Below are 27,580 nucleotides of genomic sequence, written 5' to 3'. Positions count from 1 at the left end.
TGTCCTGCTTTCTCAGGGGTACCTCCATACCTGTGCTTTACCTGGAAAACACTCCTGCCCCTCCACGTTCACCCGGGAAGCGGCAGTTGATCCTTGAGAAGTAACCCGCTGCCCTCCTGCCCAAGCAGAGGCAGCCCCTGCTGTCCCCATAGCGCCCGGACAGGCCTCTCGGACAGTGTTTGTCGCCTGGTGTGCACCTCTGTGTTTACACATCTATTGGTACCCCGTCAGAGCAGAGGTTTTATTCCATTGGTTTGTTCGGCCCGGCACCGCACACGCAGTGACTGTTGAGTTAGCGCCGTCGTATTGCGTCGAATCCGTGCGGCACTCGCTGGGTGCTGGTAGGTGAGTTAAGGTGGGGGCATGAGAGAGGGTGTAGAATTGGGTGTGGGGTCAGCTCCAAGGCCTGCTCCAGCCTCCAGGACAGTGGTTGTACAGTCAGATGTATACACTATAAGCGGAGCTACATGGGCTTCTGAGGATGCACAGAAGAAAACCTTTACAGGGACGTGTTTCACTCGGACAGATCGAGGGCATTTTAGGATCTGCTAGGAGTGTTGGCCCTTCCTAACCTCTTAGACCCCTAACGTGTGGCTACCATGGCAAACATACCCATCAGGGATCAAGCAGGGAAACAAGCGCCATGACACGACACGAGTAGAACAGGGAAGTTAGGAACTAGACCTTGTGTAATCCTGGGCAAAGACGGGGACTGGATCCAGCCGGGGGAGTCGGACAGTCAGGAGAGACGCCACCGACCAGCCCTCCTGAAACAGGGGCGTGGGTGGGCAAGTGGGAGCAGCGGGGAAAGCTAGAAGCTGCGCTCACCCAGCTGCCAGGTGGCACCTCGGAGGAGAGGTGTGACTCGGGGACCGGCGCAGGGGCGTGCAAGGCTGAGAGACCGTCGCCTCTGCAGCGCTGCCGCCCTGTGAGCGTGCTGCCAAGGACTTGGCAGTGAGCTGGGGACCAGCGGTCAGCACAGCTGGTAGTTCCGGTCACAGAGCGGAGAAGAGCAAGGACCAGCTGAAACCCACGGGCAGTTCTGCAGCTTACTCTCACTGTGTCTAATCGGAGTGGCCGTAAGAAGACCATGGCGGCTGCTTCCCTTCCACCTCCCAGATCTCGCACAGATTTCTGTTTGCCCAGCTCTTGCCAACAGTCGTACAGGGAAATGCATTCTGGGAAACTGAATTCTTATTTAGCCAAGTCGACGCAGTACAAAACCACAACAATGCCCCTCTAAATTTTGTAAATTGAATTTTGCTTCAATTTTAGAAGCGGCACTTACTTGAACAGGAAAAAGCAGAGGAAAGAAACATGCACAACTTTATATCTTTTGAAAAAGCATTCTTGGGTTTCGCCTAGTAACATACCTAGTAAAAATTTTAAGGTGATTATATAAACATTTCTTTGTCTTTTGATGGTCAGCATAGAATTTAAGTACAGTTTTTAAAGCAGTCATCTGAAAAAGGATCTAAGGAGAAAAAGGAAGTAACATTTATTGCGTGCTGTGCCCAGAACTTCTTATGTGTCTTATTTCATTTAATTCACACACCAAACCTGTGAGGCCCCTAAAAGTGAAGTGTCTCAAGATCAAGTTTATATAAAAAAAAAAGGTTGAAAATTCACTGCAGAATTCAGAGTAATTTATATCTCTCAGTCTAGGTTATCTTTTTCCCTTGACTTAGCTGGTTATTTAGTCCCACTTTTCCTTAACATCTTACTGGAGAATGGATAACGCACATATTAAAGTACATAAGGGGAACTAATCCTGAATAAAACTCAGTGGATTTTTCTGTATCTAGGTATGCATCCGGATAAAAATATAAAATATTTTCTAATGCCCTTGATTGGTTTTCCTTGGGCCGTTCGTACTTCCCAGGTAAACTGCCTTAGACAGTTCCATTTTCAGTGCGCGAATGGCGTCATTCTCGGAGCAGTGGCAGGGAACACAAAAGCAGGAAAGTAAAAACGTCAAACAGTGTGTGCCTCCTAACTGCTTGGAACTGTGTCTCCTCATAGCCCGTCCTCTTTCTGCTCTTCCCCCGAAACAGGTAATCAGATCCTGTCCCTCGGGAGCCTCTCAAAAGATCAGATGTATCCAATGAAGCTCAAGGGCATCTCCATCTGCTATTCCGCTCTCAAGTCTGCCTTGTGCGGGAATTATGTCAGCTTTGGCGTCTTCAAGCTGTACGGGGACAACCATTTTGACAATGTACTCCAGGCCTTCGTCAAGATGCTGCTGTCGGTGTCCCACAGCGACCTGCTAGTAAGCGCCCGTGCGTCCTGGGGGCCTTCTCGCGGAACGTGACGCGCCGCCACCACGGGCTTGGAGCCGCGGCAACGCAGCCCAGGGGGTTGGAGTCGCGCCGCGACACTTCGCGTGTTAGAGCGGCATCTCCACTGAACTCAGAGACTCTGAGCCACCGCGGTGGCCGTATTGATAGAATTAAATGTGCCATTCTGAAAACCGCGGCCGCCACCTCTGACAAATCAGTCACCCAGAGTGCTCCAGGCCCTGCACCTGGAGAAGGTGTCGTCAGCAGTTTCAGCCCGTGGCTCGCAGCTCCGCCTCCAGTGCAGCAGAGGTGTGTGCTGCCCACGGCGGAGAGTGCGGGGCGGGCTGCAGGACCTCCTGCCGCAGGTCAGCTCTGTCCCGTCCCCCACTCTGTCCGCGCTCCCCGCTGCTGGTCTGGGGCACGGGGTGCTGACCTGGAAGTGGAGCAGCCCAGCGCGTGCCCTCAGCCCCGCCACTCACCGGTCCTGGACCACGAATCAGTCCCCGTCTCTGGCTCTCCAGGCCTGCATTTTCCCACCTGTAAAGTGACTGAATTAAACACGGTGATCTCTAGGTCCCTTTCGTACTCTGCCACCTACTTCCTGTGATTTATGTCTGTCGTCCTCAGACTCAGAGGCCCATCGGGGTCACCTGGGGCGCTTGTTGAAAAGTCAAATTCCCAGGCTCTTCCCCGGATCTGTTTCATTATCAGACTTTTTTTTTTTAACATCTCTGCCTGATGACACAAAAGCTAAACCATGCCCAGTGTGGTTCCAATAATTACTCCAGTAACACAGCCAAGTTCATGCTCGGCCTTAGTTCAGGCTTCCCGCCTGCTCCCAACCCAGGGCTACAAGTAAGCTCCGGCGGCCTTCATTAGTGTACCTGTGTGGGCAGTGCCCCTGGATGGCCTCGTGGGCCCGTGGTGCCCTCTTCCACCTTTCTGAGCTGGTCTTAGCAGAACCACATCTCGAGGCAGAGTGGGTAAGCCTCTTTGCGGTAGAATGGAATGCGTGTTGAAGGCTGCCCAGGTGACAGAAATTACCAAGTAGACACTTGAGTCGGGTGAGCCTTGCATTACAGCCAGCTCATGGAGGGGACCCTTCACTGCGGTTGAGGCCCGCCAGAAAAACTGGCGCGGTTCTAGGAATGTCTCTCGTCTTCTTTCTCACAGACCGGCAAGCTTCTAACTCAGTAGTTCTCAAAATCAGTTTTGAGGGTGCCTAAGACTCCTTAGTGTACATATTTAAAATGCCCATTTCTGGACTTCTTTCCAGAGCTTTTCATTCCGTGAGCCTGGAGTGGGGGTCAGAGAACTGCATTTTTAACGAGCACCTCATGCAGTTCTTACGGACATGGTCTTAATCTCACTCTCAGAAATTCTCGGCCTTATGTGTCTTCCGAGTATGCTTTCTTTTGCTACTGGTTCGAGTTTCCTTTCAGCTTTTCCAGGTGTCTCTCTCAGGCACTTACCCTTTGCCTGTAGTCTATGGTATATATCAAGCCATTTACTAAATTATGATTTCGTTAGGTGGGGTGGCATTGTGGAAATGCAGCAGACTGTCATGCCAAAGCCTGTTATACGAGCAAATTTCTTGGTGTTCAAAGGAAAAAACGAAAAGGTTTGCCAAGCCACTATTAGGCAGTATTGAGTGTTATACCATTCCAGTCCAGAAAAATAATTCAGTCTTCTGAATTCCATACGACAGAGATTTTACTTGCGTGTGTGTGTTAGCCATGGAAGGTGAAACTGAAATGACACACTATGCCGGAACTTCAGATGAGGGTCTCTGGCCATCAAGAGATGCCCGTTAGAGCCCTTTCAGTGCTGAACTGAGAGTGGTCATGGCATCCGTTTCATATGTTTATGTTGTATTGCTTTTCTTTAAGTAAGTTTGTCATTTCCAATATTATAAATGGCAGTTTCCGCTGGACTGTCACATGTCTTTGGAGCTTCTGTGTGGCTTGACACTCAGTATCTCTGTGTTGCAGCAATACCGGAAGCTGAGCCAGGCGTACTACCCGCTCCTGGAGTGTCTCACCCAGGACCACATGAGCTTCATCACCGACCTGGAGCCTCCCGTGCTCCTGTACGTGCTCACCTCGGTCTCGGAGGGACTCACCACTCTGGGTAGGTGGCACGGGGAGCGTCGCTTCCACGGGGAACACTAGACTGTGCCCGTCGGTGTCCGCGCTCCCCGCGCTGGGCGTCCGTCGGACTGGCGGGCAGGGCACGTGCCCAGGCTGAAAGGCTGTAACGATTGCTTGCAAGTGCAAAAATGCTTCTTTTATATTCTGATACATGGTTTATTTTCTAATCAGCTTTACGAAGGTATGATTTACACACCCTGAAATGTATTCATTTTAAGCGAACCGTTCACGGAGCCCTGGCAAACGTATGTACACCGTAGGAAGCACCGCGGCCAAGGCAGAAACGTTGTCACCAGCACCACACACTCCCTCGCGCCGCAGTCCGATCGGTCCTCCCGTGTAGCCCCGGCCCCGAGGAACCGCGGTCCACCTTCTCTCCCTGTGGTTTGCCTTTTCCAGGAGCTCATGTCCGTGGGATCGTAGACTGTGTGATCCTCTGGGTCTGGCATCCTTCATTTTGCGTAATGCCTTTGTGATTCGTCCCCGTTTCATGAGCCAGCGAGTTCATCCCTGTCCATCACTGAGTGTCATTCCACTGCATAGATGACCGCCATTCTTTAGCTGTTCGCCAGCCGCTTAAAACTTGAGCTGTCTTCATTATTTAGTGACTTTGAGTAATGAACATTGAGGGACAAGTCTTTCTGCAGACAAATGTTATTTCTCTTAGGTAAACACTGCGACGTGGGATTTCTGGGTTGTGTGCCACCTGTGTTTTTAACATAAAAAAACTGCCAGACTGTTCCCCAAAGTCATCATCCCACTGGGCTCCCCCAGCAGTGTCTGCGCGCTCCAGGCACCCGACGGTAGCACTGTTGGTTAGTACCAGCCTTTCCGTCCTGGCCATCCCAGTAGGTGTGAAGTGGAATCTCACTGTGGTTCGAATTCACAGTTCACTCATGATTAATGATTTGAGCATCTTTTCATGCTTGTTTGCTATGCATGTGTCTTCTTGGTGAAGAGTTTGTTTAAATCTTTAACCCATTTCTTAAATTGGATTGTTTATTTTTTTATTCCAGGTACAAATCCTTTATCAAATATATTTTTGACAGTTATTTTTTCAGCCCTTGGCTTGTCTTTTTATTTTCGTAACAATATCTTCTGAAGAGCAGACGCTTTTAATCTTAAGGAAATCCAATTTTTTTTTCTCTTATGGTTCATGTCTTTTGGGTCCCATCCTAAGACATTTTTGCTTACCCCAAGGCCATACAGATATTTTTCCTCTGTTTTTTTTCTCTAGAAGTTTTATAGTTTTAGCTCTTACTTTTAGGTCTACAAGCCATTTCATTAACTTTTTGAATATAGTATTATGAGATTAAAGTTAAGGTATTTTTAACATATGGATATTCAATTGTCCTAGCAACTTCTGTTGAAAAATTCCCTTTATCTTTTGGATTACTGTGTACCAGTCCTGTACTGTCCTGATATCATAGTCAGCCTTGAAATCGAATAGTACAGCCCTCTATTTTTTTTTTCTCTTTTAAAATTGTCATGGCTGTTCTGGGTCCCTGGCTTTTTTAATATAAATTTTTAGAGTCAATTTGCTCATTTCTCTTGTTAGAAAAAAGAATAAATAGGGGAATTTTGGTCAGGCTTTGCATTGAATTTCTAACCCAATTTGGAGAGAATTGATATATTAGCACTATTGAGTGTTCAGTTTCTGAAACGGCATATTTGTGCATTTAGATCTCCCTTAATTGTTATAAATAGCATTTTTGTAGTTTTAAATGTATGGGTCTTGTACATATTTTGTTGTATTTATAAGTGAGTATTTTATGTTTTTATGCTATTGTAAATGGTACTGAGTTTCAGTATTTTATTATATTGTTCTTTGCTGCCATGTAGAATTGCAGTTGATATTTGGATGTCAACCTTGTATCGTGTGACTCTGCTAAACTCGCTTATTAATTCCGGTAGCATTTTGTAGATTATTTTACAAAAATAGGTTTGTAGGTTTTTCTACGTAGATGTATCTGCAAACAAAGACAGTGTTACCTCCTTTTTCCCAATCTCTGTGGCTTTTTGCCTCCGCTTATCCCACCGGCTAGGATCCACAGTGCAGTTCTGAATATGGGGTGATGGCGAACACCCTTCTCCTGTCTCCAGGGTCACGGATGACACGCGCATCCTTTCCTCACTCGGTCTAATGTTGGCTCTGGGGTTCCCATGGATGCTCTTCGTCTTGTTGAGGACATTCCCCTCTGTTGCAGTTTTCCCAGAGTGTCACCATGAATGGGTGTTGAATCTGATCAAAAGCATCTATTTCTGCATCTGTTGAGACGATTGTATCGTTTTTTTTTGAGGGGAGAGGTGTGATAATACACGATATAATGTTAATCATCACTGATGCACATTTGGATGTTAAACCAACCTTGCATTCCACACTTGGTTACAAGATATTACCTTTTTTAGAGAGTACTGTATTCAACTTTCTAAAATGTTGCAACAGGTTTTAGTTCTTTCATACTTTTCTGTTCTCCTCATATCTTTGCCTTGTTTTTAGTGTCAGGGAAGGGCCCTCATAAAATGAGTCGGGAAATGCTGCCCTCTTCCATTCTCTTCAGATCGTGTGTAGAATTGTTGTTAGTTCTTCATTTATTGTTTCACACAATCCTCTAGGGAAACCTTAGGCCTAGATTTCTCTTTTGTTAGGGGGTGTTTAACTACAAATTAAATATCTTTCACGGTATAGGGTTGTTAAAGTTATCTGTTACATCTTGAGTAGCATTTAGTAGTTTGTGTCTTGAAAAGAACTTGTCCACCTTTTTATCTGAAGTTAACCTGACATCTTGGACCTAAAGTTGTCCATAATGTACCCTTTTACACAGTTTGTTTCCTTGGGGTCTGTAGTGACGTCCCCCTCTTGTCCCTGGCATTGGCAGTCTGTGTCTCCTCTCTTTTTTTCTTGGTTGTCCCGGCCCCGGGTTCATCGGCTGTGTTGCAGAGAACCAGCTTTCAGTTTTCATGGATGTTTCTCTGGTGTTCCATCTTTATTTCATTGATCTGAAATATAATCTTTATTATTTCCGTCTTTCAATTTACTCTGCTTTTCCCAATCTGGTTTTGTCAGGTAGAAGCTTAGATCACTCCTTTTAGACCTTCCTGCTTTTCTGAGATACCTGTTTATTTAATGCTGTAATGTAAACACTGCTGTAGCCATACCTCACAACATTTTTATATTGATACTTTTTTCCATTAGGTTAAAAATCCATTTTCTAACTACCCTGCTGATTTCTTTTACCAATGGGTTGTTACTTAGGAACACATTGTTCAATTTCCAAATATTCAGAGATGTTCCTAATACCTTTCTGTTACTGATCCTAGTTTCATTCCAGGTGGGCATAGAATATGCTCAATGATTGTTGTAACTTTTATATTCATCGAGTCTTTGTTATAGTCCCAGACACAGCGCGTGTTCATGGGCACCTGCATGGGTGTCCCGCTGCTGCTGGAAGGGCATCTGTTTCAGTGTCAGTTCCGACCGACTGACAACGTTCAGGGTTTGTTCTGTACTCGCTGGTTTCTTGTGTGTTTGCTTTCTGCTTGTTGTATGAATTATTGCGAGAGATGGGCTAAAGTCTCCAACTTTACCTATAGATTTGTCCACTTGTCCTTTCAGTTCTGTTGATCTTGATATAAAGCATTTTGAAGCTGTATTATTAAGCATATAAATACTTAGGATTGTTACATCCCCTTGATGAATTCACCCTGTTGTTATTATGAGAGGACCCTCTTTATCTATCCCTGGAACATTCTTCCCTCCGAAATCTACAATACTTCAATACTACTGACCCCTTCAGCTTTCTTTTGAGTACTGTTATCCTGTCTCTCTCTTTTTTTAAGATTTTATTTATTTATTTTTAGAGAGGGAAGGGAGGGAGAAAGAGAGAGAGAGAGAAACATCAATGTGCGGTTGCTGGGGTTATGGCCTGCAACCCAGGCATGTGCCCTAACTGGGAATCGAACCTGCGACACTTTGGTTCACAGCCCGCGCTCAATCCACTGAGCTATGCCAACCAGGACTTTCCTCTATTTTTTTAAATCATTTTGCTTTTAATCTGGGTCTTTATATTTAAAGTTGGTTTCTTGTAGATAGCAAGTATTGGGTTGTCCAAAAAGTTTGTTTGGTTTATTCTGTAAGATGGCTTTAGTAGCACTTAGTTGTCTTTAACTTCATTTGAAACAATTTCATTAGATTATATTGTGACGGTTGTCATATCAGCGAGTTTTTAAAAAAAAAACATCAAAATCGGTGAATTTTTGTGTAGCCTTTTTCGTACTGAAGATAGAAGAAAATGCACAATTTTGGCATATTATTTCAAGCAAGATAAAAACACAAATGAAATGCAAAAACAAGTTTCGTACAGTGTATTGAAAGGTGCTGTGACTGATCGAACGTGTCACAGGTGGTTTGCAAAGTTTCGCGCTGGAGAGTTCTCGCTGGACCGTGCTCCACGGTCGGGTAGACCAGTTGAAATTCATAGTGGTCACATCGAGGCAGTGAGAGCAACCCACGTTCTACCGCGCAGGAGACAGCCGACATACTCAAAATGTCCAAATCAATACAGTTGCCGGTGAAAATGAAAAATGTGCCTTATTTTGCAGAAAAAAACTAAACAGACACTTTCGCCAGCCCAATATTTTATATCGCTGTTGTAACAACTTTCTGTAAATCTGGCGGCTTAAAACCATGGAAATGTGTTATCTTATCGTGCTTTAGGTCATAATTCTGATGAGGGTCTCGCACCGCGGTGCCAGCAGAGCCGCGTCTCTTTCTAGAGGGTCATGCATTTTCCCGCCCCTTCCTGCTCCCGGAGACCAGCTGCATTCCTCAGCTCCGGCCCGCCTCCTGCCTTCTGGGCCAGCAGCATCCGATCTCCGGGACCCGTCTTCCCTCAGTGTGTCTCTCTTTCCTGTTTAAGGTCTTGGGGATTATGTCAGTCCTACCCACACAATCCAGGGTTATCTCCCTAGTTTTAGTCCAGCTGATTATCAACCTTAATCCATCTGAACACCAATGACTTAACGCATTCCCAGGTTCTGGGGGTCAGCATGTGGCCATATTTGCATAGCACCAGGCACATAGCTGGGTTATATTTTTATGTCGAATCTGACTACCTCCGCCTTCTAATTGGTGGTTCAGCCATGTACAGTCCAGGTAACTACCAGTGTATTTGAGTTTAAACTTCACTGTTGCTGTTGGTTTTCTCTGGACCCTGTCTTGACACCGTTCCTTTTCTTTTTCCTCCCTTCTTTTGGTTTGGATTGTTTTTTATGAGTTCATTTTATATCCCCTTTGAGTTTCTTAGCCATACTTCTTGATTTTAGTGGCACTCTAGGGTTCACAATGCATACCTTCAAATAATATCGTCACAGTTTCCTTCAGATATTGACAGTCTGCCTGTCTTCCTCTGTCTCCATTCCTTCCGGAACTCCAGGTCCCCAGGTGGTACCTGTCTCGGTTATGTTGCTCGGGGACCGGAGACCGGAGAGGACTCCCTCGCGGGTCCCCAGAGCTGCTCCCGGAACAGCTTCCCCTCTCTAACACTCTGCCCAACGGGTTCCAGCTGCCTCAGCCCCCCCAAACCCAGCTGCTCCCCTTCAGCTCAGCGAGAAGACTTGGCTTCGTGCGCTTCCCCCTCCCCCGTCTGCGGCCTGGAAACCGCGCTGCACGGTGAGCCTGCGCAGTTGTGTGGCCATTCCCCCATTCCTCCCCTCGTCTCCGGTTTAATAGTCCTGTACTACTTGTTGTGCAATAACTGCAAACGCTGTTTCATATATTTCGTTCTGTGTTCTCGTTGTTTACGGAAGAAGGGAGAATTCTCATGGCAGTTAATTCTTCGTGGACAGAAACTGACGTCTTTTATTATTGCAGTTGGGCCTGGCCTTCTTTTCTCTCGCATCCTAGTAACACCAAAGAGTTTGCATCGGGTGCTGGTGGCTGTGTTGTTCTCCGAGTGTGGTCTGAGGCCTGGAATCTGCATTTAAGCAAGGTTCTCACGTGAGTCTTGACAAAGTGGCTTTGTGGGGAGAATATTGAGCTTGGAATCCGGTGCTGCCGCTCACTAAATGCATGAGCACGGACCCCTGCTCTGTGCCCGATACTGCCACTGGTGTTCTCGTGTGTGTGTTTCTCTTGTGTTCATTTCATCCTCGGATGCATTCTGCATACTGACACTGAATCAGACCCTCTGACGGCATGGTTTGTCCTTGCTTCCTCCGTAACCGTAAGCTGAAGGAGGGGAGCGGCCTTGATCATCACTGTATTCCCAGTGCCTAGCGTGTAAGTGCTCAATGAATACTTGAGACTGAGTATTACAGACTGAGTTAATTAGGTAAGATCCCTTTCGCTGCATGGACGGTAAGCTGTGGCTCAGAGAGGGGCAGCAATCTGCCTGAGGTCATGCAACTATTAAGTACCTGATCTACGAGTCTTTCTAACCTTACGGCTCATTCATTCTTCTTTACCTGCCAGCCTGCTAGATGTGCCTGATAAAGGTCACAGTTTTGATGGCTAGATGCCTGGTAAAAATGGTTTTCCTCGTATTCTTGATTTTATCTTCAGTCTCTTATATTGTTGCAAAATGGCATTGTCGGCGCAAGTGAACTGTGCCCTCTGTGTTTAAAAAAGAGGACTATTTAGTCCTGGCTGGTGTGGTTCAGTGGATTGAGTGCTAGCCTGCGAACCTAAAGGTCACCGGTTCAATTCCTGGTCAGGACACATTCCTAGGTTGCTGGCTGGGTCCCCAGTTGTGGGCTTGGGAGAAGCAACTGATCAATGTTTCTCTCCCTCTCTTTCTCCCTCCTGTCCCCCCTCTAAAATTAAATAAATAAAATCTTTAGCAAAAATTATATCCACAACTGTCTAAATTATTGATGAATCCTTATTAATAGATTCTAAACAGCAAGAAATAGGATAAAATGTGAAAATCCCTGACTTTTGCTTGTTCTTTTATGCCAGGAGAGGCTCACGGTCTGAATCTCACACGGTAGCATGAGCGGCATGTAAAGAAAACCAGGAACAGTACCCAGTCCTAGGCGCTGTTCCTTCCGTGTTTTGGTCAAATGCCCCTCGATCCTTACGATTCCTCACGTTTCATTCTGCCCTGAAATAACGTTTATCCTTTTCAAAGTCACCGGCCGTAAATCAGCCATAATGGAAGCTCTTCTTCCTGCTGTTACTGCAAGGGCATGCGCTCTGACCTCCGTATCCGAAGTGTCTACCTGGCTTTTTCATAGCTGACTCAGTGCATTGGAACCTTTGAATGCAGCCCGCGTGGCATGTGGTCACCAGGTCTGTGCGAAGTCTCCCTCACTTCTGTGTGATTGATAGCACATTGCTCTCCCCTGGTGAGAGGAACCGTGTCTGTTTGCTTCCCCTTGCAGATGTTCAGTCACTTAGTCCACTTACCTTCCTGAGGAGGACCTCCACGGCCGAGATGTGAAGGGAAGGAGGAAACACCCAGGCTCAACAAGCCTGCTTGGCTCTCAAGCCTAGAGGTTTTCCACCACACACGACCGCTCAGGGCTATGAAACCAAAGCTCCCCTTTCTGCAGGGTAACCCAGGTAGTGGGGAGAGCAAACAGTTAATTAATTAATAATTCAATCAGATGCCATAGCCTTAGGAGGAGAGGAAAGCTCCTTCTTAAAAGCCCATAGCTCCGTGGGTTCCCCAAACTGCTGTCCGGGCCCATCTTCTGGAAGCTCATCCAGCCCCTTGTGATCCTGCTGCCATCAGGATCCTCTGATTTATTTTTTTAAAGATTTTGCTTATTTATTTAGAGAGAGAGGGGGAAGGGGAGGGAGGAAGAGAGGGAGGGAGACACCAGTGTGTGAGAGACACATCGATACCTCTTGCATGGAGCTGGCCAGCAAACTCAGGCGTGTGCCGTGACCCGAAATCGAGCCGGCGACCTTGCGGTTCACAGGCCGGCACTCAGCCCACTGAGCCCCGCCAGCCAGGGCATCACCCTCTATTTTAAATGCACATGTTTGTGTTTCAAAACTGGCCCCCAACCTACCTCTTTTTATTTACTATGTCAATTCTTTCTAAAACAGTGTGTGTGAAAGGGTTTCTACACTGTGGTGTTACATCAACTGTAGGTTTTATTACTAAACACAACTCAAGACCTTTCAAAAACTTTCTCAGACTCGCTTTGCCTGCCCATTCTTTAATCAGTTCAGCTAATATTTCACCTCTCCTCTATGGCGGGCGCACGTGTCTGCACGCCTCAGAGGTGGATGAAGCGAGGAAGAAACCATCGCCTTAGGAATTGGATGACCCAGTGCTCCCTGGTCCTGCCGGCCCAGTGTGCCTCTCTCCTGTATCTGCCCCAGTTGCCATTTTTTGAGTCCATGGTGTTTTTAACTATTTCTCTGGCTGTTTCTGTCACTAATCATAGACTCCCCGGGGTGATGTTCATGTATTACCATGGGCCAAAAATATCTGGGCAGTGTCACGGTGTGAATCCAACCCATGAACTTTGGAGAATCTGCTTATCTCTGGCCTTTATTTGTCTCATTTGAAAAAGGCAAATAACACCACGTATATACAAAGTGGTTTCCGGAAGTCCATGAAATGATCGTTTTAATGTACAAGGGAGAATGAATAAGTGGTTGTTCTGTCGTGTCACCTGCTTGCAAAAAAACAAGAAACAGAAACCTCACGAGCACTTCTGTTGCCTTTCGGAGTACATGTGAGTGTGTCAGCCCAATATTAGATGTGCTCAAGGAGGACCCAAACCTTCCTTGTCGGCCTTCTCTTAGGACCGCCCTCCACGGTCTCTCGCTCAAACCAGAAGTCCCGCTCCCCGAACGCAGCCTCCTCTGGCGCCAGGACGACATCTTTTGAGTCCCCCTTGTGGTTTTGGACCTTGCTTGATGCTTGCATATATTTTTCCTTAAGACTTAATTTTGAGCTCTGGCTGGTGTGGCTCCGTGGATGGAGCATTAGCCCACGAATGGAAGAGTCTCTGGTTCGGTTCCCGGTCAGGGCGCATGCCTGGGCTGCAGGCCGGGTCCCCAGCTGCGGGGCATGGATGAGGCAACCAGTGTTTCACACATTGATGCTTCCCTCCTCTCTCTCTCCCTCTCTCCTCCCTCGCTGAGAATAGGAGATGTTTTGCTCAACATCTACTCAGTTTGAGTGTTTAAGAGTGTAGGTCTCTCCTCCTTGTCTACCTTCCTGTCGCAGCTCCACACCAGACAAGTCACCGAAGCTCTCGCTGTCCTCCGCTATACGTGGAGATAACAGTAGTGACTATTATGATGCTGTTGTGAGGATTAAAAATAATCATCCATGTAACTAATAGTAGTTTTTGCCCGTTTAGTATGATGCTGGTTGTGGGTTTGTCAATATGGCCTTTATTACATGGAGGTATGTTTCCTCTATTCCCACTTTGCTGAGAGTTTTTATCATAAATAAATAGGTGCTGGATTTTATCAAATGCTTTTTCTGCATCTATTGGTATGATCATATGGTTTTTACCCCTTGTTTTGTTTATGTGGTGTATTACATTTATTGATTTATGGATATTGTACCAACCTTGCATCCCCAGATTAAATCCCGCTTGATCATGGCATGCGATCTTTTTAATGTATTACTGGATCTGGTTTGCTAATATTTTGTTGAGGGATTTTAGTGTCTGTGTTCATTGGAGATACAGGCCCGTAATTTTCTTTCTTTAATAGTGTCTGTCTGGTTTTGGAATTAGGATAATGCTGGCCTTGCAAACATTGGACTTAAATGTTAGACTCAAAACCATAAAAATACTAGAAGAAAACATAGGTAGTAGAATCGCAGACATTGCTTGTAGCAATTTTTTTCTGATATATCTCCTCGGGTAAGGGAAACAAAAGAAAAATAAACGAATGGAATTACATCAAACTAAAAAGCCTTTGCACAGCAAAGGAAAAATATCAACAAAATGAAAAGACAGCCCACCAGTATGAATGGGAGAACATACTCACCAATACATTTGATAAGAGGTTAATAGCCAAGGCTTATAAAGAACTTGTAAAACTCAACACGAAGAAAACAGACAGTCCGATTTAAAAATGAGCAAAGGACCTGAATAGGCACTTCTCCAAAGAGGACGTACAGAGGGCCCGTAGGCCTACGAAAGGGTGCCCAACGTCACTAATCATCAGAGAAATGCAAATTAAAATCATGAGGAGATCCCACCTCATACATAGCAGAAAGGCCATCATCAGTAAATCAACAGATTAGTCTCGGCTGGATGTAAAGAAAAGGAAACCCTCACGCACTGTTGGTGGGGATGCAGGTTGATGCAGCCACTGTGGGGAGCAGTATGCGATTACCTCAAAAAATTAAAAATGGAACTGCCTTATCGCCCAACAATTCCATTTCTGGGAATCTATCCAAAGAAACCCAAAACACTAAATCAAAAGAATACATGCACTCCTGCGTTCATTGCAGTGTTATTTACCGTAACCAAGACTCGGAAGCAGTCCGAGTGTCCGTCAGTAGATGAGTGGATAAAAAAGAAAAGCTGTGGTGTGTTATTCACGTAGTGGAATACTACTCAGCTGTAAAAAGGAAGGAAGGCTCACCCTCTGTGACAGCCGGGATGGCCCTGGCGAGCACTGTGCTAAGAGAAACAAGCCAGTCACAGAAAGACAAGTACCATGTGATTTCACTCACATGTGGAATCCGATGAACAAAATTAACTAATGAGCACATTGTGAGGGACTCAGACAGAGAGCAGGCTGGCAGCTGTCAGGGGGTGGGGTTGGAGCAAAAAAGAAAAAACTCATGGGCACGGACAACGATGTGGTGATTGACAGCATGGGGAGGGTACGGGGGGGCGGGGGTGATGGACAGAGACTCGACCCAGGGTGGGGAGCACACATACAGTGTACAGATGATGCGTTCATTTAGAGCCGTGCCCCTGAAACCTATGATTTTGTTAACCAGTATCACCCACATACACTCAATAAAAAGAGGGGGGGGAGTACTTTGAAACCAGAAAGTTATTTTTCAGCAGAGGCATTGTAACGAGCCAGGTGACGCAAACACGTCAGCGGCGCAAATGAGCTCTCGCTTCTTGTTCCTGCAGACACGGTGGTCTCCTCCAGCTGCTGCACCAGCTTGGACTACATCGTCACCTACCTCTTCAGGCACATAGCCAAAGAAGGCAAGAAGCCACTCCGCTGCCGAGAGGCCGCCCAGGCCGGCCAGAGGCTGCTCCACTTCATGCAGCAGAATCCAGACGTCCTGCAGCAGGTAACTGACTGGTGGTCGCTCGCCTGGCTTAAGAAACAGAGTTTCCCAAACGCCAGCCCGGCGCCTGAGTGTCTTCGACAGCGGCTGGTCTCCCGGGGATTCTCCAGCAGTTATTCCCCGGGAGGGTCTCCCCCGAAGGTGGGAAGCGCGCTGGCCTTAGGGTTACCAGCCTCGGGGCTCTCGGAGCCCTCGGTCTGCCCGCAGTGAACTAGAGTTCAGAAAGGGGCCGGCTCTTCCGGAGGCCTGGGAGGGGAAAAGGCGAAGCCGGAGCTAGAAACGGTCCACTTCTGAGTTCTTCCCTGGAGCCTGTAATAATGTCGTCTTGCATTGGCCTGGGGAGCACTCTGAGATGTGGGGAACTCACATCTGTCCCAGGGAAAACCTACCAGGAGCTTTCCATTTATCATAGCATGATAAATGGTTCTCCCAGTTTAAGATGAGAAATCAAGGTCCAGCGAGGTCATATTCCCAGGAGCATTTAATAATAAGTAATAAAGCCACAATTTCTTTATTGTCAAATGTGTTTTCTCAGTGGCTAATATGAGTTAGGTCCCAGTTTAATATTGTTTTTATTTTCTCTTTTTTTATGATCTCTTATGGATTATGCTATTTCAGTTGTCCCAATTTCCCCCCCCTTTTGTCCCCCTCCACCCAGCACCCCCTGCTACCTCAGGCATTCACCCCACCATTGTTCATGTCTGTGGGTCATGCGTATAAGTTCTTTGGCTACTCTATTTCCTGTATTTTACTTTACATCCCCATGGCTGTTCTGGAACGACCTATTTGTACTTCTTAATTCCCTCACCTCTTCACCCACTCCCCCACACCCTCCTCCCATCTGGCAACCATCAAAACACTCTCCATATCCATGATTCTGTCTCTGTTCTTAAAGAGCTCACTTCAGCCCTGGCTGGCGTAGCTCAGTGGATTGAGCGCAGGCTGCGAACCAAAGTGTCGCAGGTTCGATTCCCATTCAGGGCACATGCCTGGGTTGCAGGCCATGACCTCCAGCAACCACACATTGATGTCTCTCTCTCTCTCTCTCTCTCTCTCTCTATATATATATATATATATATATATATATATATACACACACACACACACACACACACACATACATATATATATATCCCTCCCTTCCCTCTCTAAAAGTAAATAAATCTTTAAAAAAAAGAGCTCACTTCAACAAATCACCATAACAGTATGCATTTAAAAAATACACATGCTGTTATTTCAAAAGAAGAATACCATTTCTCTATGGAAATACCATCACTCTGATCTTTTCCAGTTTCACTGGGTTTGGAAAATGATATCTTTGTTGTGCTTCCAGTTCTGTTTTGCGATATTATCTCCGTTGTGGTCTGGTTTGCAAATGTAAACGCTTTGCCATGGCCATCAACCAGCAAATAAGTGTTTTACAATCAGCAGACAAGGTCACTCTGGGTGAAACAGAAAGAGACAGCAGCCATGGAAGGGGCATTCTTCCTGGCTGTCATTTTTGGCTAATGTTTCAATGAAATTACGAGAACTTTATTTGTGGCAATGTCTCAGTTAACCAATTATTTTCCTGGTGGGGACGGGGGTAGTTAAGGTCTTGTGTAACTAGGCAAAGTGCTGTCAGCTTGTTAACTATTTGGTATGACCCCAGAATTGTTACGTATTGGTGACACAGTGAACAGAAGAAGAAGGTAACTCACATTTATTGAGAACTTTCTACATACAAGGTACAAGGGCAGTTAAGACTCATAAGACATCATTCCTGTCCTTAAAAAGTCTCCTGTCGGGTGGGACAGAGAAATAAGTAACTAACCAGTTATATGATGACGTGATTAATATAGTGATGACAGGGTGACATGGGAGAAGAGGACTTTTAGAGAAGTCATCTCTTTTCGACACCCCCCAACAACCCTGAAATGTGGGTATCATCATCCCCATTTGACAGATGAGTAAACTGAGGTTCAGAGAGATCAACTGGAAAGTCAGATGTGAAGGAAGGTCTGTTTGACTCAAGAGCCCAAGTCCTCACCACCTATGCCAGTGGCTCTCAAGGGTCTCGTTGGGGTTAAGACCTCAGATTCACCTGGACTGCCTTTCCTGTCGAGAGCTGGGCGTGCTTCTCCTCCCCACTGCCCTGCCCACCCACTGCAGTCGCCGCGGGCACTGTCCGCAGTGTGCCATGGCCCTAGGTGTTTTGCAAAGGAGAAGGTTGAGGACCACAGACTTGGAGAACGGAGCCCCTGGAGAAGGTAAACACCCATGGATTGGCCAGGGACCGGCCCCAGCCCCCACCCCTCCATGGCAGGCAACAAGGTCACCACCAAACGCCCCCTGCTGGCACTCAGCCGTGGTCTCAACATTGCCCTACAGGCTTTGGCAGGAATTTTGCCGTGAGTGGAAAATTTTAGCAAAAATCAATAGGCCGTGGTCCCAGACAAGTACCGTCAGGCAGTGCGGAGCAAGTCACGTGGCCCTGCAGGGGGCGGTCAAGTTTGTCTGCACTCAGAAGGACCATGCGTTTGTTGCTTTAAGTAATTTCTGTGTGTTAATAACACTTGGTAACCCTTTACTTTGTAGTGTACGACTAAGTAGTGATACATCTTTATTAACAGTGGAATACATTCTATTTATTTGGAATGGAGGCTTTCAGATAGCATTTTAAATATTAATGGCTGGTATCTGGTAGTCAGCATAAACATGATTTGCATTAGCACGAGGTTCTATCATCCTGAGTGCCTCTGATGTCAGCTGTCGGCCCGTAATATCTGACATCATCTCCTCAGGTCACCGACAACTTTGACCTCTATTCTCATGCACAGTTTCTGTCGTCTCAAAAGCTCTTTTGAATTGATTTGAAATTTTGACTCTTCCCTTTATGAGGCAGTAAAATTGATAATTATTCAGATGGGAACTGAGCGCTGAGTGAAAAATCAATTCCACCCGCTCTCTGCTGCGTATAAAATTACTTCTGAGCCGGCTGGACTGAACGGATGGCCGGAGTAAAAGCAGCAGGCAGGAGCGGTGGGAAGGATTAGCCGGACAGAGCTAATAGCCTGAAGGGATGGACTTGGAAAAGAGGGAGTGGGCCAGTTGGGGGTTATTATGAGCGAGGATGGGTCCCATTGATCATCTGTTTACATCGGCTTCCCAGACCTTATAAATCAGCCCTGAAGAGCGGCAGAGCCCAGGACTCGGCCCCTTACCAGGGGGACTTTGTATTAGATTATTCTCATTTTCACACTCAGATGAAAAGTGAGCCATTGATTATTCATTGGTTGCCCATTAAATGCTGATTTTATAGGTGATTTGCCTATCACAGAAAGTAATGAACAAGGTTGCTGCTTCATAACTGGAGGTTTCAGTTTTCAAGACATCTGTGTCCGTTAAGTAATGCCTAACCCTATTAAAAGGAATGGGTTACAAATTGCTTAACAGTGCTGAAAAACTAGACCCTAATGACTAATTGTGCTTGGAGTTTAGAGAGAGTTTGTCAGCTCTTTAAAACTAAACTGATACGACGAGACTGCAATTATTTACTAGTTTGAATTGTTTTCCCCCCCAACCTGGGTCTCCATTGCTGGGAGCATAGTTGCGAGAGGAGGGTCGACTCCAAATTGCAAAAGTGATCTCCCGAAGTGTCCGGAGCAGAAGAAGCAGGAGCCCGCACAGAGGGTTTTCCGGCGGCCCCGCAGGCCCTCCTGTGTGCGCGGCGGCTGGGGAGAGACATCCGAGGTGCCACTCACCTCAGCTGTGCTGACCCGGACCTGCCGCGGGGCTGTAGCTCTTCAGTGCTGTTCCCAGCGCTCTCCAAAGAAGTTACCTGCCACGTTTTGCAAACAGATCTAACTTTGCAAGCATTAAATTTGGTCCGTTTGAAGACGCATGATGATTAAGTGGCTCCGTTTCAAGTAAGAATTGTTTTCTAGCCAGCACTGTTTTGACTTTGCAGTTGAGAAACACCCAGTTTACACATATTATTAAGAAAAAAATTCCCCGTATGTTTATATGTCATTAGAAAGATAAACCGAAATTTTAAGAGCAGGACAATAGTCACAGCGAGGAGGCCCTGACCGGCCGCCGTAATTTGGAAGATGCAACTTCTAGGTGATGTTTGTTTGTTTGTTTGTTTGTTTGTTTGTTTGTTTGTTTTCAGCTTTACCGCTGGTCACCTTAAGTGTCTGCATCCATAACCCACAGACCAGCATTCATTTAGTCATCTCACGGGGTGAAAGATTTGCCCAGGTTAGGTAGATGAAGGAGTGAGTTCCGTGGAGTTACAGGGCCATGTCAGAGATGTGACTGACCCTTTTTCAGACTATAAGAACAGGGTACTGACTCTGAATGCTTCCCTAAGCCAGAACGCCAGCTAAAACTCACTGCCCTAGCGCGAGTAGCAGCTTCTGCTGAAGCACAACAAAAAGTGTGTGAGCGGCAGTGTTCCTGATTAGATTAGATTATGTGATTGACTTATGAACAAGGTACTTTCAGCAATTATATTCTCTAAGATCTAAATATATTTGTATGTTGAATGGAGGAATGAGAACATTTAGGTTTCAGTTTATCTTACCCTCATCTGTTTAACTGTTTGGATCAAGTATCAGACATCCCAACACCCTCCCCCCACCCGACTTCTTGCGCTAACCTGGCATTTAACTACAGATTGTGAAGAGCTGTCAGGAGCTATGAGAGTCATGCTCCGGCAGGGACGTAAGCTGAAAGAACACTCGCCCTTTTCCTCAATCAGTCAGTCAATCAATGAAAATTGCTTTTGTACAGCGCTCTGCATGACATACATCCCAAAGTGAATTACAGCGAGAGGGAGATCATCTGCTCTCCTTTCACTCCTGTGTTTAGACTGAGATGGTATTGCTCAACATTTTGACATACCGCACGAGACATCTCTCATACTTAAGATTCCATCCCATAACCGAGAGCCAGGAGAGCGCAGGCGTGCCTTCCACTGGCGGGGAGGCCCCCTCCCGCCGCGGGGAACACTCAGGCCAGTGAGAGACACTCATGTCTCTCAGCCTCTTAAAAAGGGATTAGCCAGATTTGGTAATGCTGTTAAAGGCACTTCTCGCGAACCCTAAATAGGACGTGTGCCCTCTGCGTGACCCGTTAGCTCAGTCTGGCTGATGCACACGCAACTTCATCATCAAAAATACGGCAGTAGATTGGTGTCAGAGACGCACACTGGCAGGCGCTCGCGAGCGGGTCAGAGGATAACGTGGGCTGAATCGTGGGCTGACGGGGTTTGCAGGAAGCCCGGGGTCGGTCGCTGGACAGCGAAAGCGGACAACAGGAACCCCCGCGTCGGGGTACAGTCGGTTTCTGCAGCTGCTGCCGCGAGCTCGGCCCCGCAGCCCTCCCTGCCCGCCCGGTGGGTTTACGCCCGGGGAGCAGGCGACACCGGCGACACAGAAGTGCTTGCGCTGGGCAGGCACTGGCTGAAGCTCTTTACGTTCCTGTATTTCATCTGGTCTTGTCATCACAGCACCTCTGCCACATGATCTCCATTTTACAGATCCAGAAACTGAGGCACCAGATGATTAAGTAACTCTCCCCAGGTCACTTGGTCAATAAGTAGAAAAACGGAAATATTAGCCTCGGCCCGTCTCACTCCCGAGTTCAGATGCTGACCACAAAGCTGTAGCCGCTTGGCCACTCCTCTGCGAGAGCGTGAGTGTTTTAGGCACGAGCGCTGCGGCGAGTTGAGCTTCCAGGAAGTCCCGTCGGGGCCATCCTTGAGGCAGAGTGATTGAGAGCGTCATCCTGCGCCTCTGCTTGGTGCTGCGTCCCGGGCAACACAGATGGCAGTGACCCAAAGGGGCAATGGGCAAGGGAGAGGGAGGTCGTTCTGCCAGCTGGTACCGAGACGCCCGGTGGTCCCTGCCGTCCCCGAGGCGGTGCGAGCAGAGCTAACAGGGCCTCCTCGCTCTCCTGCTCCACCCAGACCCAAGCGTTAGTGCCGCAGCCAGGCTTTGAGCGTGTGAGATTTAGCGAGACATGTCTCCTGAGAAGAGCAGAGTCGGCAGGGTGACTGTGCCTGATGCCCCTCTGTGACTCTCCTTCCATGCCTCTGAGGTGGCTTCCGGGCCGTACTGTCACTTGGCAGCGGTGGGGTGGACCGGGCAGTGCGGGTGGGGAAGCAGCAAGTGTTCTGCGTCCATCCCCCACGCCCTGCACACCCCCACTTTCCTCCTGACTTTCGTCACTGATTTATCAGCGCAGAATGCCATGTTTCACCCCCTCCTGGTCGTAAACAGGTCCTTCTTGCCTAAAGGAAGCTCCTACTACTGAGCACCATTAGCTCTATCAGAGGTCATCCTTAAGGTGTGCTCACATTGGCAAGTCCGAAGCCGACACCTGGGTTCCTCTGAGCCTCCCTCTTCCTCGCCCTTCCACTCTGCGAGCTTAGGTGCATGCCTCTTAGAGCCGGGCAGAAACCGTGAATGAGGCGCACAGGGGAACAACACTAAATTGAGTGCGCATTCCTGTCTGAAGGGGGCAGCGTCCTCACAGCTCGGGCGAACTACTTCCCTGCGAAAAGGGAAGGCTAGGTGTTGCCAGGTGCATTGAGATCGACCCCCAAAGAGGAGCCAGAGACCTAGCTTTTAAAGTGCTGGCCACGAACTGGAAACCGGAAACAAAAAGTAAAAGGTCAGCACTGTATGTCTGGTTACTGGTTTTGCTCCTCTGTGCTGTGTGGTAGCAGAGAGTTTCAGAACCGTAAGGTCCCCCAGTGCGTGGTCCCCTGAGTTGCTCACGCCAGCTCCTGGGGCACGGCTCCAGTGGTATGTTTATTTCTCTCTGATGTTTTGAGAATTTTCAAAGCACACTTTTTTATTAGTTTTTAAAGGATGTGTTATTTTGCATACAGAAGGGATGTGGTAAAATCTAATAATTAATCAGGAGGAAATCAGAACGTCTAGAAGAACCAGGGCTGGACAGAATCATCGAGGTAACAGCCAGGTAACAGGCGCCCGCAAGGGAGAAGGACGAGTATGTCGCCACCGCCGCTGAAGATCAGTTTAGAAAATTCAACTTTATATTTTTAAAAATAGAGAACACTCTTTTTTCATTTAAATAGCATCTTATCCATGGTATTAGAAATTATTTGTCCATCTTTAGAAGGAGGATTCTGGTCCGTATCCTTTGTCATGGATCACCTTTGCCAGTTCGACCTCGTTGTTGTTATGGAATTGTTGAGTGACTGTTTCAACTGTAACCAAAAAAAAAAAGTGATATTTTAAAACAGAAAAGCCAGTTATAATAGTACCTTATTCTTGATTAGTAAATCATCAGATTGGCATTATGGCCATAATACCTATTTTCCAGAATCCCTTGTTTTCCCCAAAGATTGTCATCATCTCGGTTCTCATCCCAGCCCCGCATGGAGCCTGGCACCTTGTGCTGGTTGATGACTGTCTGCAAAGCAAGCAAACAAAAAAAAAATTTAGACTTTCTAAGTCCAATAGGCATTAGGTATCAAATCAACGTGGTTGCAGACCACTTACTGCGCAATGAACTAAACAGCGATGCTGAGATGAGCTTATTGTATGTTTCTGTACGCTACCTCGTCACCCTGCCAAAAGTCCACAAGAACAGCTCACTCCACACTCGGGTGAAGAAAGAAATAAGTACTTCAAATATAGTTCCAGGATATGGTTAACAGAACAGAGAGGTGTTTTTTATTTTGTTTTGTTTGTTTGTTTTTTCACTAGGACATGTGTTTTTTCTACCTCTAAGCACAGCTTAAAGATGTAATCCATGGATAGTGGAACTGCCCTTATTAATTGAAAGGGATGGAGTCCACCAGATGTAGCCCAAACCAGCAGAGAGTTGGGTGACTAAGCAACAGGGAAGACACCATATTGAGTGAGCCAGAATTCGGTCTCCAAGTCATTTATTTCAACCGGTGACAGTACACTTAAACTCCTGTGCCTCAGCAGTGATTGATGGTTTAATATCATATATAATTTTTTTAATGAAGGAAAACCATTTAAATATGTTACCATTTGCACTGGTATTCTCCCATGTACATAACTGCATTTAATCATTATGGGGATTGTTTTTGTACTTGTGTAATTTGTATCCAAGAAATAACTGTCAAAGCCATCTCGCGCCGTTGCGGGAAGCGGTACCGTGCGCTCCGTACTGGAGCAGATTCATTCTTCCCCGCACGTAATTAAGAGGGTTGGAGCTTTCCGCCGCCACCACATAGGAATCCCATGTTTACATTTCTGAGAGTGAAAAATCAGCCACACTGTGCTTTTTCGGGTTCCCGTTTTCTGGGGCTACGGTACTTAAGTACCTTAGTTCTGTACCAGTGTATGATTTGAGGAGTTTGATTTTAAGACTTTTAATATTAAAATACATAATAAAATTTTATTATCTAATTACAAGAGGGCTTAGCCTCTTATTAAAGTTGCTAAATCAGACCTAGATTAGCATCATAATGGCACAGTTTGACATGGAATACTCAAAAGTCAAGTTCGAGGGAAGGGATGGGGGTTTTTTGTTGTTTGGGGGGTTTTCTCCTCTGCCCGCCCCTGCTCCCCCCGCGCCCAGACTAACAAGGGTGAAATGCATGCACGGAAACCGATGGGGAGCGGTCCAGAGGGCGGGAGCGGGAGCGGAGGTGTCAGCCCAGGATGGCAGGATGGTACCCTTAGGCGAGGCAGCTGGTCTGTGTAGCCTTTTGTTAATCTGCTACTGGTTTATGTAGCCTTTAGGCCGGCACCAGAAACAATCACTCCTACAGGGTCAGCTGCTGGTCAGAAGCAAAGTAAGAAAAGCTTCTGCCTTCAGATGCACAGCCATAATTTCTGTACAGCTGGCACCTGCTACTGGTGCGCAGCGTGAGGGTGAGAGGTCAAAGAGGCAGTTGTTCAGAACTCAAGAATGGCTTAAAGGGACTTGTAGATTAATCTGCTTTATTAACTTCTGTGTATTAGATAACTATTGCTGTGAATGACAGTACATCTTTTTGAATAAGTCTCATCTCTTTCTCTTTTAAATTAGCTTTTGAGTAATGAATATTAAATAGAAAGCATTTCAGGAGTAATTAAATGAAAACAGAATGATGTCATTTTGCAATTATACTTGTGTGTTTATAGAATAGGGGAATTATAATGTTTTCCAAGGAGCCCACTCCTTCGTAAAAAAAAGAATTTGAAATAAATGAGCCACATGTCCATTAGCCCCTGCGTTTAATCTAAAAAATAGGATCCAGTGTGTGACTTAGCATGAAGTCACTGGGTGCCAGCGGCTGGACGGGGCGTTCCCAGGGGTTCCGAGCGCGCCCGTGATGAATCAGAGTGGCTGCGGCCTGTCACCACCCTTTCATCCGCGGTGCAGCACGGTCTCACTGTCGGTCCGCAGCAGATGCTCTCGGAATAGCCAAGGAGCTGTAAAAACACGGCCCGTGGGCACACCTCTTCCTGCCCACTCACGGAAAGTGGACGGACAGCGCTTCCTAAGGAAAAGACGCAGAGAGCTGTGGTCGGCGAGCCCGATAGGGTGTGATTAGGCCCGTCACCCCAATGGCCAATGGCAAGCAAGGTGGTTTTAGCGTCTGCGTTAACGGGGGTTGGCGTAATTGGCTGTCCTTGTAAGTGAAGGATAAAAATAGTTCGCTGAACATACCTTTTGTAAAAGCCTCTGCAAGGAAAATTCCTAATCCACGGATTCCATACGGAGACCAGCCCTGGGAGAATGAACGGTTTGTGTTCTGAAGGGACAGTTTTGTCTTCGTCGTAGAGCGTTCTCGGAAGACGAGGGCACCCCAGATGACCCTGCCTGTTCACGCCGGCGCGGCACAGGTGGCCGCGCTGTCCACCCTTCGCGGGCGGGAGCTGTCTGGCTTTCGTCCGCACTCCCAAGCGTTAACACCAGGGCACTCTTTCTCCTCTGAGCGGCATCTCTGTGACCTTGAAGGCCACACCTGAGGTCATTGTCCTGAGTCGCACCGAAGCCAGGCCAGGGCTCGCCAGCAGGGTCCTGAGCCTGTGCGGGTGTCCCCGCGAGGCTGACTGCGCTGATCAGAGCATGCTGGGCCGGGGGCTCCTCCAATGCCTGAGTGGAGGAACCCGCACACCTCCTCGAAGAGCCAGACCCTTCCTCCCTCCGGCCACAGACGCCCTACTCTCTGCGGGCCGCCAGGGCCTGGGCCGTCACTGTGCAAGGGCCACCTCAGACTCAGAGAGAGAATCATGGTGATGAACGATATGACGGAAAAGAAGTAGAAATAATCAGCACACGCTAGGTTGTGTGCTCAGTGCTTTGTACACACGTCCGTGCATGTACACGTGTGATATGCGCGTGCGCATGTGTGTGTGTTCTATTTAAGTCTCACCGGCTGCGAGGCAGATGTTTTTATCTCCATTTTATAGTCGAAAGAGGGTCGTTGCAGCTCTGGCAAGTCCGGTGGCCCACCCAAAGCCACCCAGCTGGCAGGTGGCAGTCCGCTCCGGTCCCCGGGACGGAGCTCAGACGGATGGGAGACGGGACTGGTGGGGTGGAGGGGAGGCAGCGGGAGGGGCGCAGAGCCCCGCCACTCCCAGGCCCTTGCCTGAGCCGAGGACCCTTCTCCGCAGAACGGACTGGACAAGAGGTGGACACTGGGCACCGGCTGCCTCCGTCAGGGCCCCTGGATGGGGAAGTCAGCGTTCAGAAGGGTTGGTCAGCCTCCAGTCTCCCCCTGAACGGAAGACCTGAAAAGTCAGGAGCCGGGGGCAGGCAGCCCCTGCCCAGTGCTCAGAGCAGCAGCCGCTCCGCAGCCACGGGGAGCTCGGCCGACGTGCCGAGAGTCTGGACGAGAGACAGAGACAGAGAGACTGGGAGAGGCCCTGGCAGCCCTTGTCCCTGCGGGTGGGTCCCCGAGGGGCCTGGCTGCTCCGCCTGGGCCCGGGCCCGGGTCCGAGTCAGCCCTTTCCGGCCTCAGTGTCATCCATCGAGGCTGCTGCCCTCACAGACAGACAGTCTTGACTCAGGGACGCTTCGAGGACAAGACGGACCACGGAGCGTCGCCTCCTTGACCCGGAGGAGGGTGCACCAAGTGCGTCAGGTGCGCCTGCGCCCTGAAAACAGTGGCTTTTCCCTGTGCCCCTCCCCCTCTTGGCCCCAGACTGACTTCTTCCCACTCACTCTTCCTGCGTACTCCGACCGGGCAAGAACAAAAATCACCTTCCTAACGCTCTCCTTTTACATCGTGTCTGCGCACCCAGGTCTCTTCTGAGTCTCTGTCCCAACGGGTAGATGAGGCCAGCATGGGTATTTTTGAACTTGGGAGTCTGAGGACATCAACAAATGTGTTCTCGTGGCGCCCACGTGGGGAAAGCACGCAGAGGTTCAGAGACGCGAAGTAACTCGCCCGCAGTCACTGAGCCAGTAAATGCCGGTGCCCGGGACGCACCTGCTCCAGGGGCGGTCACGGCCCCTGACGGTGCGGCTCTCACCGGAGCGAGGCTTCCCAGGGCCTTGGCCTCCCCTCCCTTCCTGGCTTTCCTTCCTGCCCGTCCGTGCCTGTCCAGGGAGGCGGCGGGGTCGATGGCAGGGTCTCTCCTTGTCTCTGAGTGGCATTGTGAGCGGTGTGAGCAGCTCTTCGAGTCTTTGAAACAAAGGAACAGTATAAAGTGAGAGTTGGCCTAATGATTTATTCATTTTACAGTTATTACTGGTTTTGCACGTACCTGAAGGGCAAATGACGTGCGATTCCCCCGACGTGTGTTCGTGTGCCGGCGCGGCGAGTCGGGGCCTGGCGTTCGGCTCGGCCTCACTCGCGGGGAGCTCGGCCCACAGCAGCAGCCCGCGGGGCGGCTGTGGGCTTGCGTCGTACGCTTGCGTCGTACACCAGGGAAGACTTTCTTTCGGATCGCGGTCTGGTCACTACCTGAAGAACAAGGTCAAG

The 27,580-nt window shown here is 48.0% G+C and overlaps 1 protein-coding gene across 2 annotated transcripts in view; it reads left to right on the top strand.

Annotated features, from left to right (window-relative positions):
• Nucleotides 1–27,580, top strand: part of RANBP17 (RAN binding protein 17) — a 227,730-nt gene that overhangs the window by 186,543 nt on the left and 13,607 nt on the right. For both annotated transcript variants that reach the window (XM_045823997.1, XM_045823994.1), the window contains 3 exons: nucleotides 2,055–2,269; nucleotides 4,271–4,409; nucleotides 15,506–15,672. In XM_045823997.1, coding sequence (XP_045679953.1) covers nucleotides 2,055–2,269; nucleotides 4,271–4,409; nucleotides 15,506–15,672 — 521 coding nt within the window. The remainder of the gene's footprint in view (nucleotides 1–2,054; nucleotides 2,270–4,270; nucleotides 4,410–15,505; nucleotides 15,673–27,580) is intronic.

Source organism: Phyllostomus hastatus, unplaced genomic scaffold (genome assembly GCF_019186645.2).
Source record: "Phyllostomus hastatus isolate PE091 unplaced genomic scaffold, TTU_PhHast_1.1 phas_contig_150, whole genome shotgun sequence".
Taxonomy (NCBI): Eukaryota; Metazoa; Chordata; class Mammalia; order Chiroptera; family Phyllostomidae; genus Phyllostomus; species Phyllostomus hastatus.
Note: the sequence above shows the minus strand (reverse complement) of the source record. Positions and strands in the feature narration are given on the sequence as shown.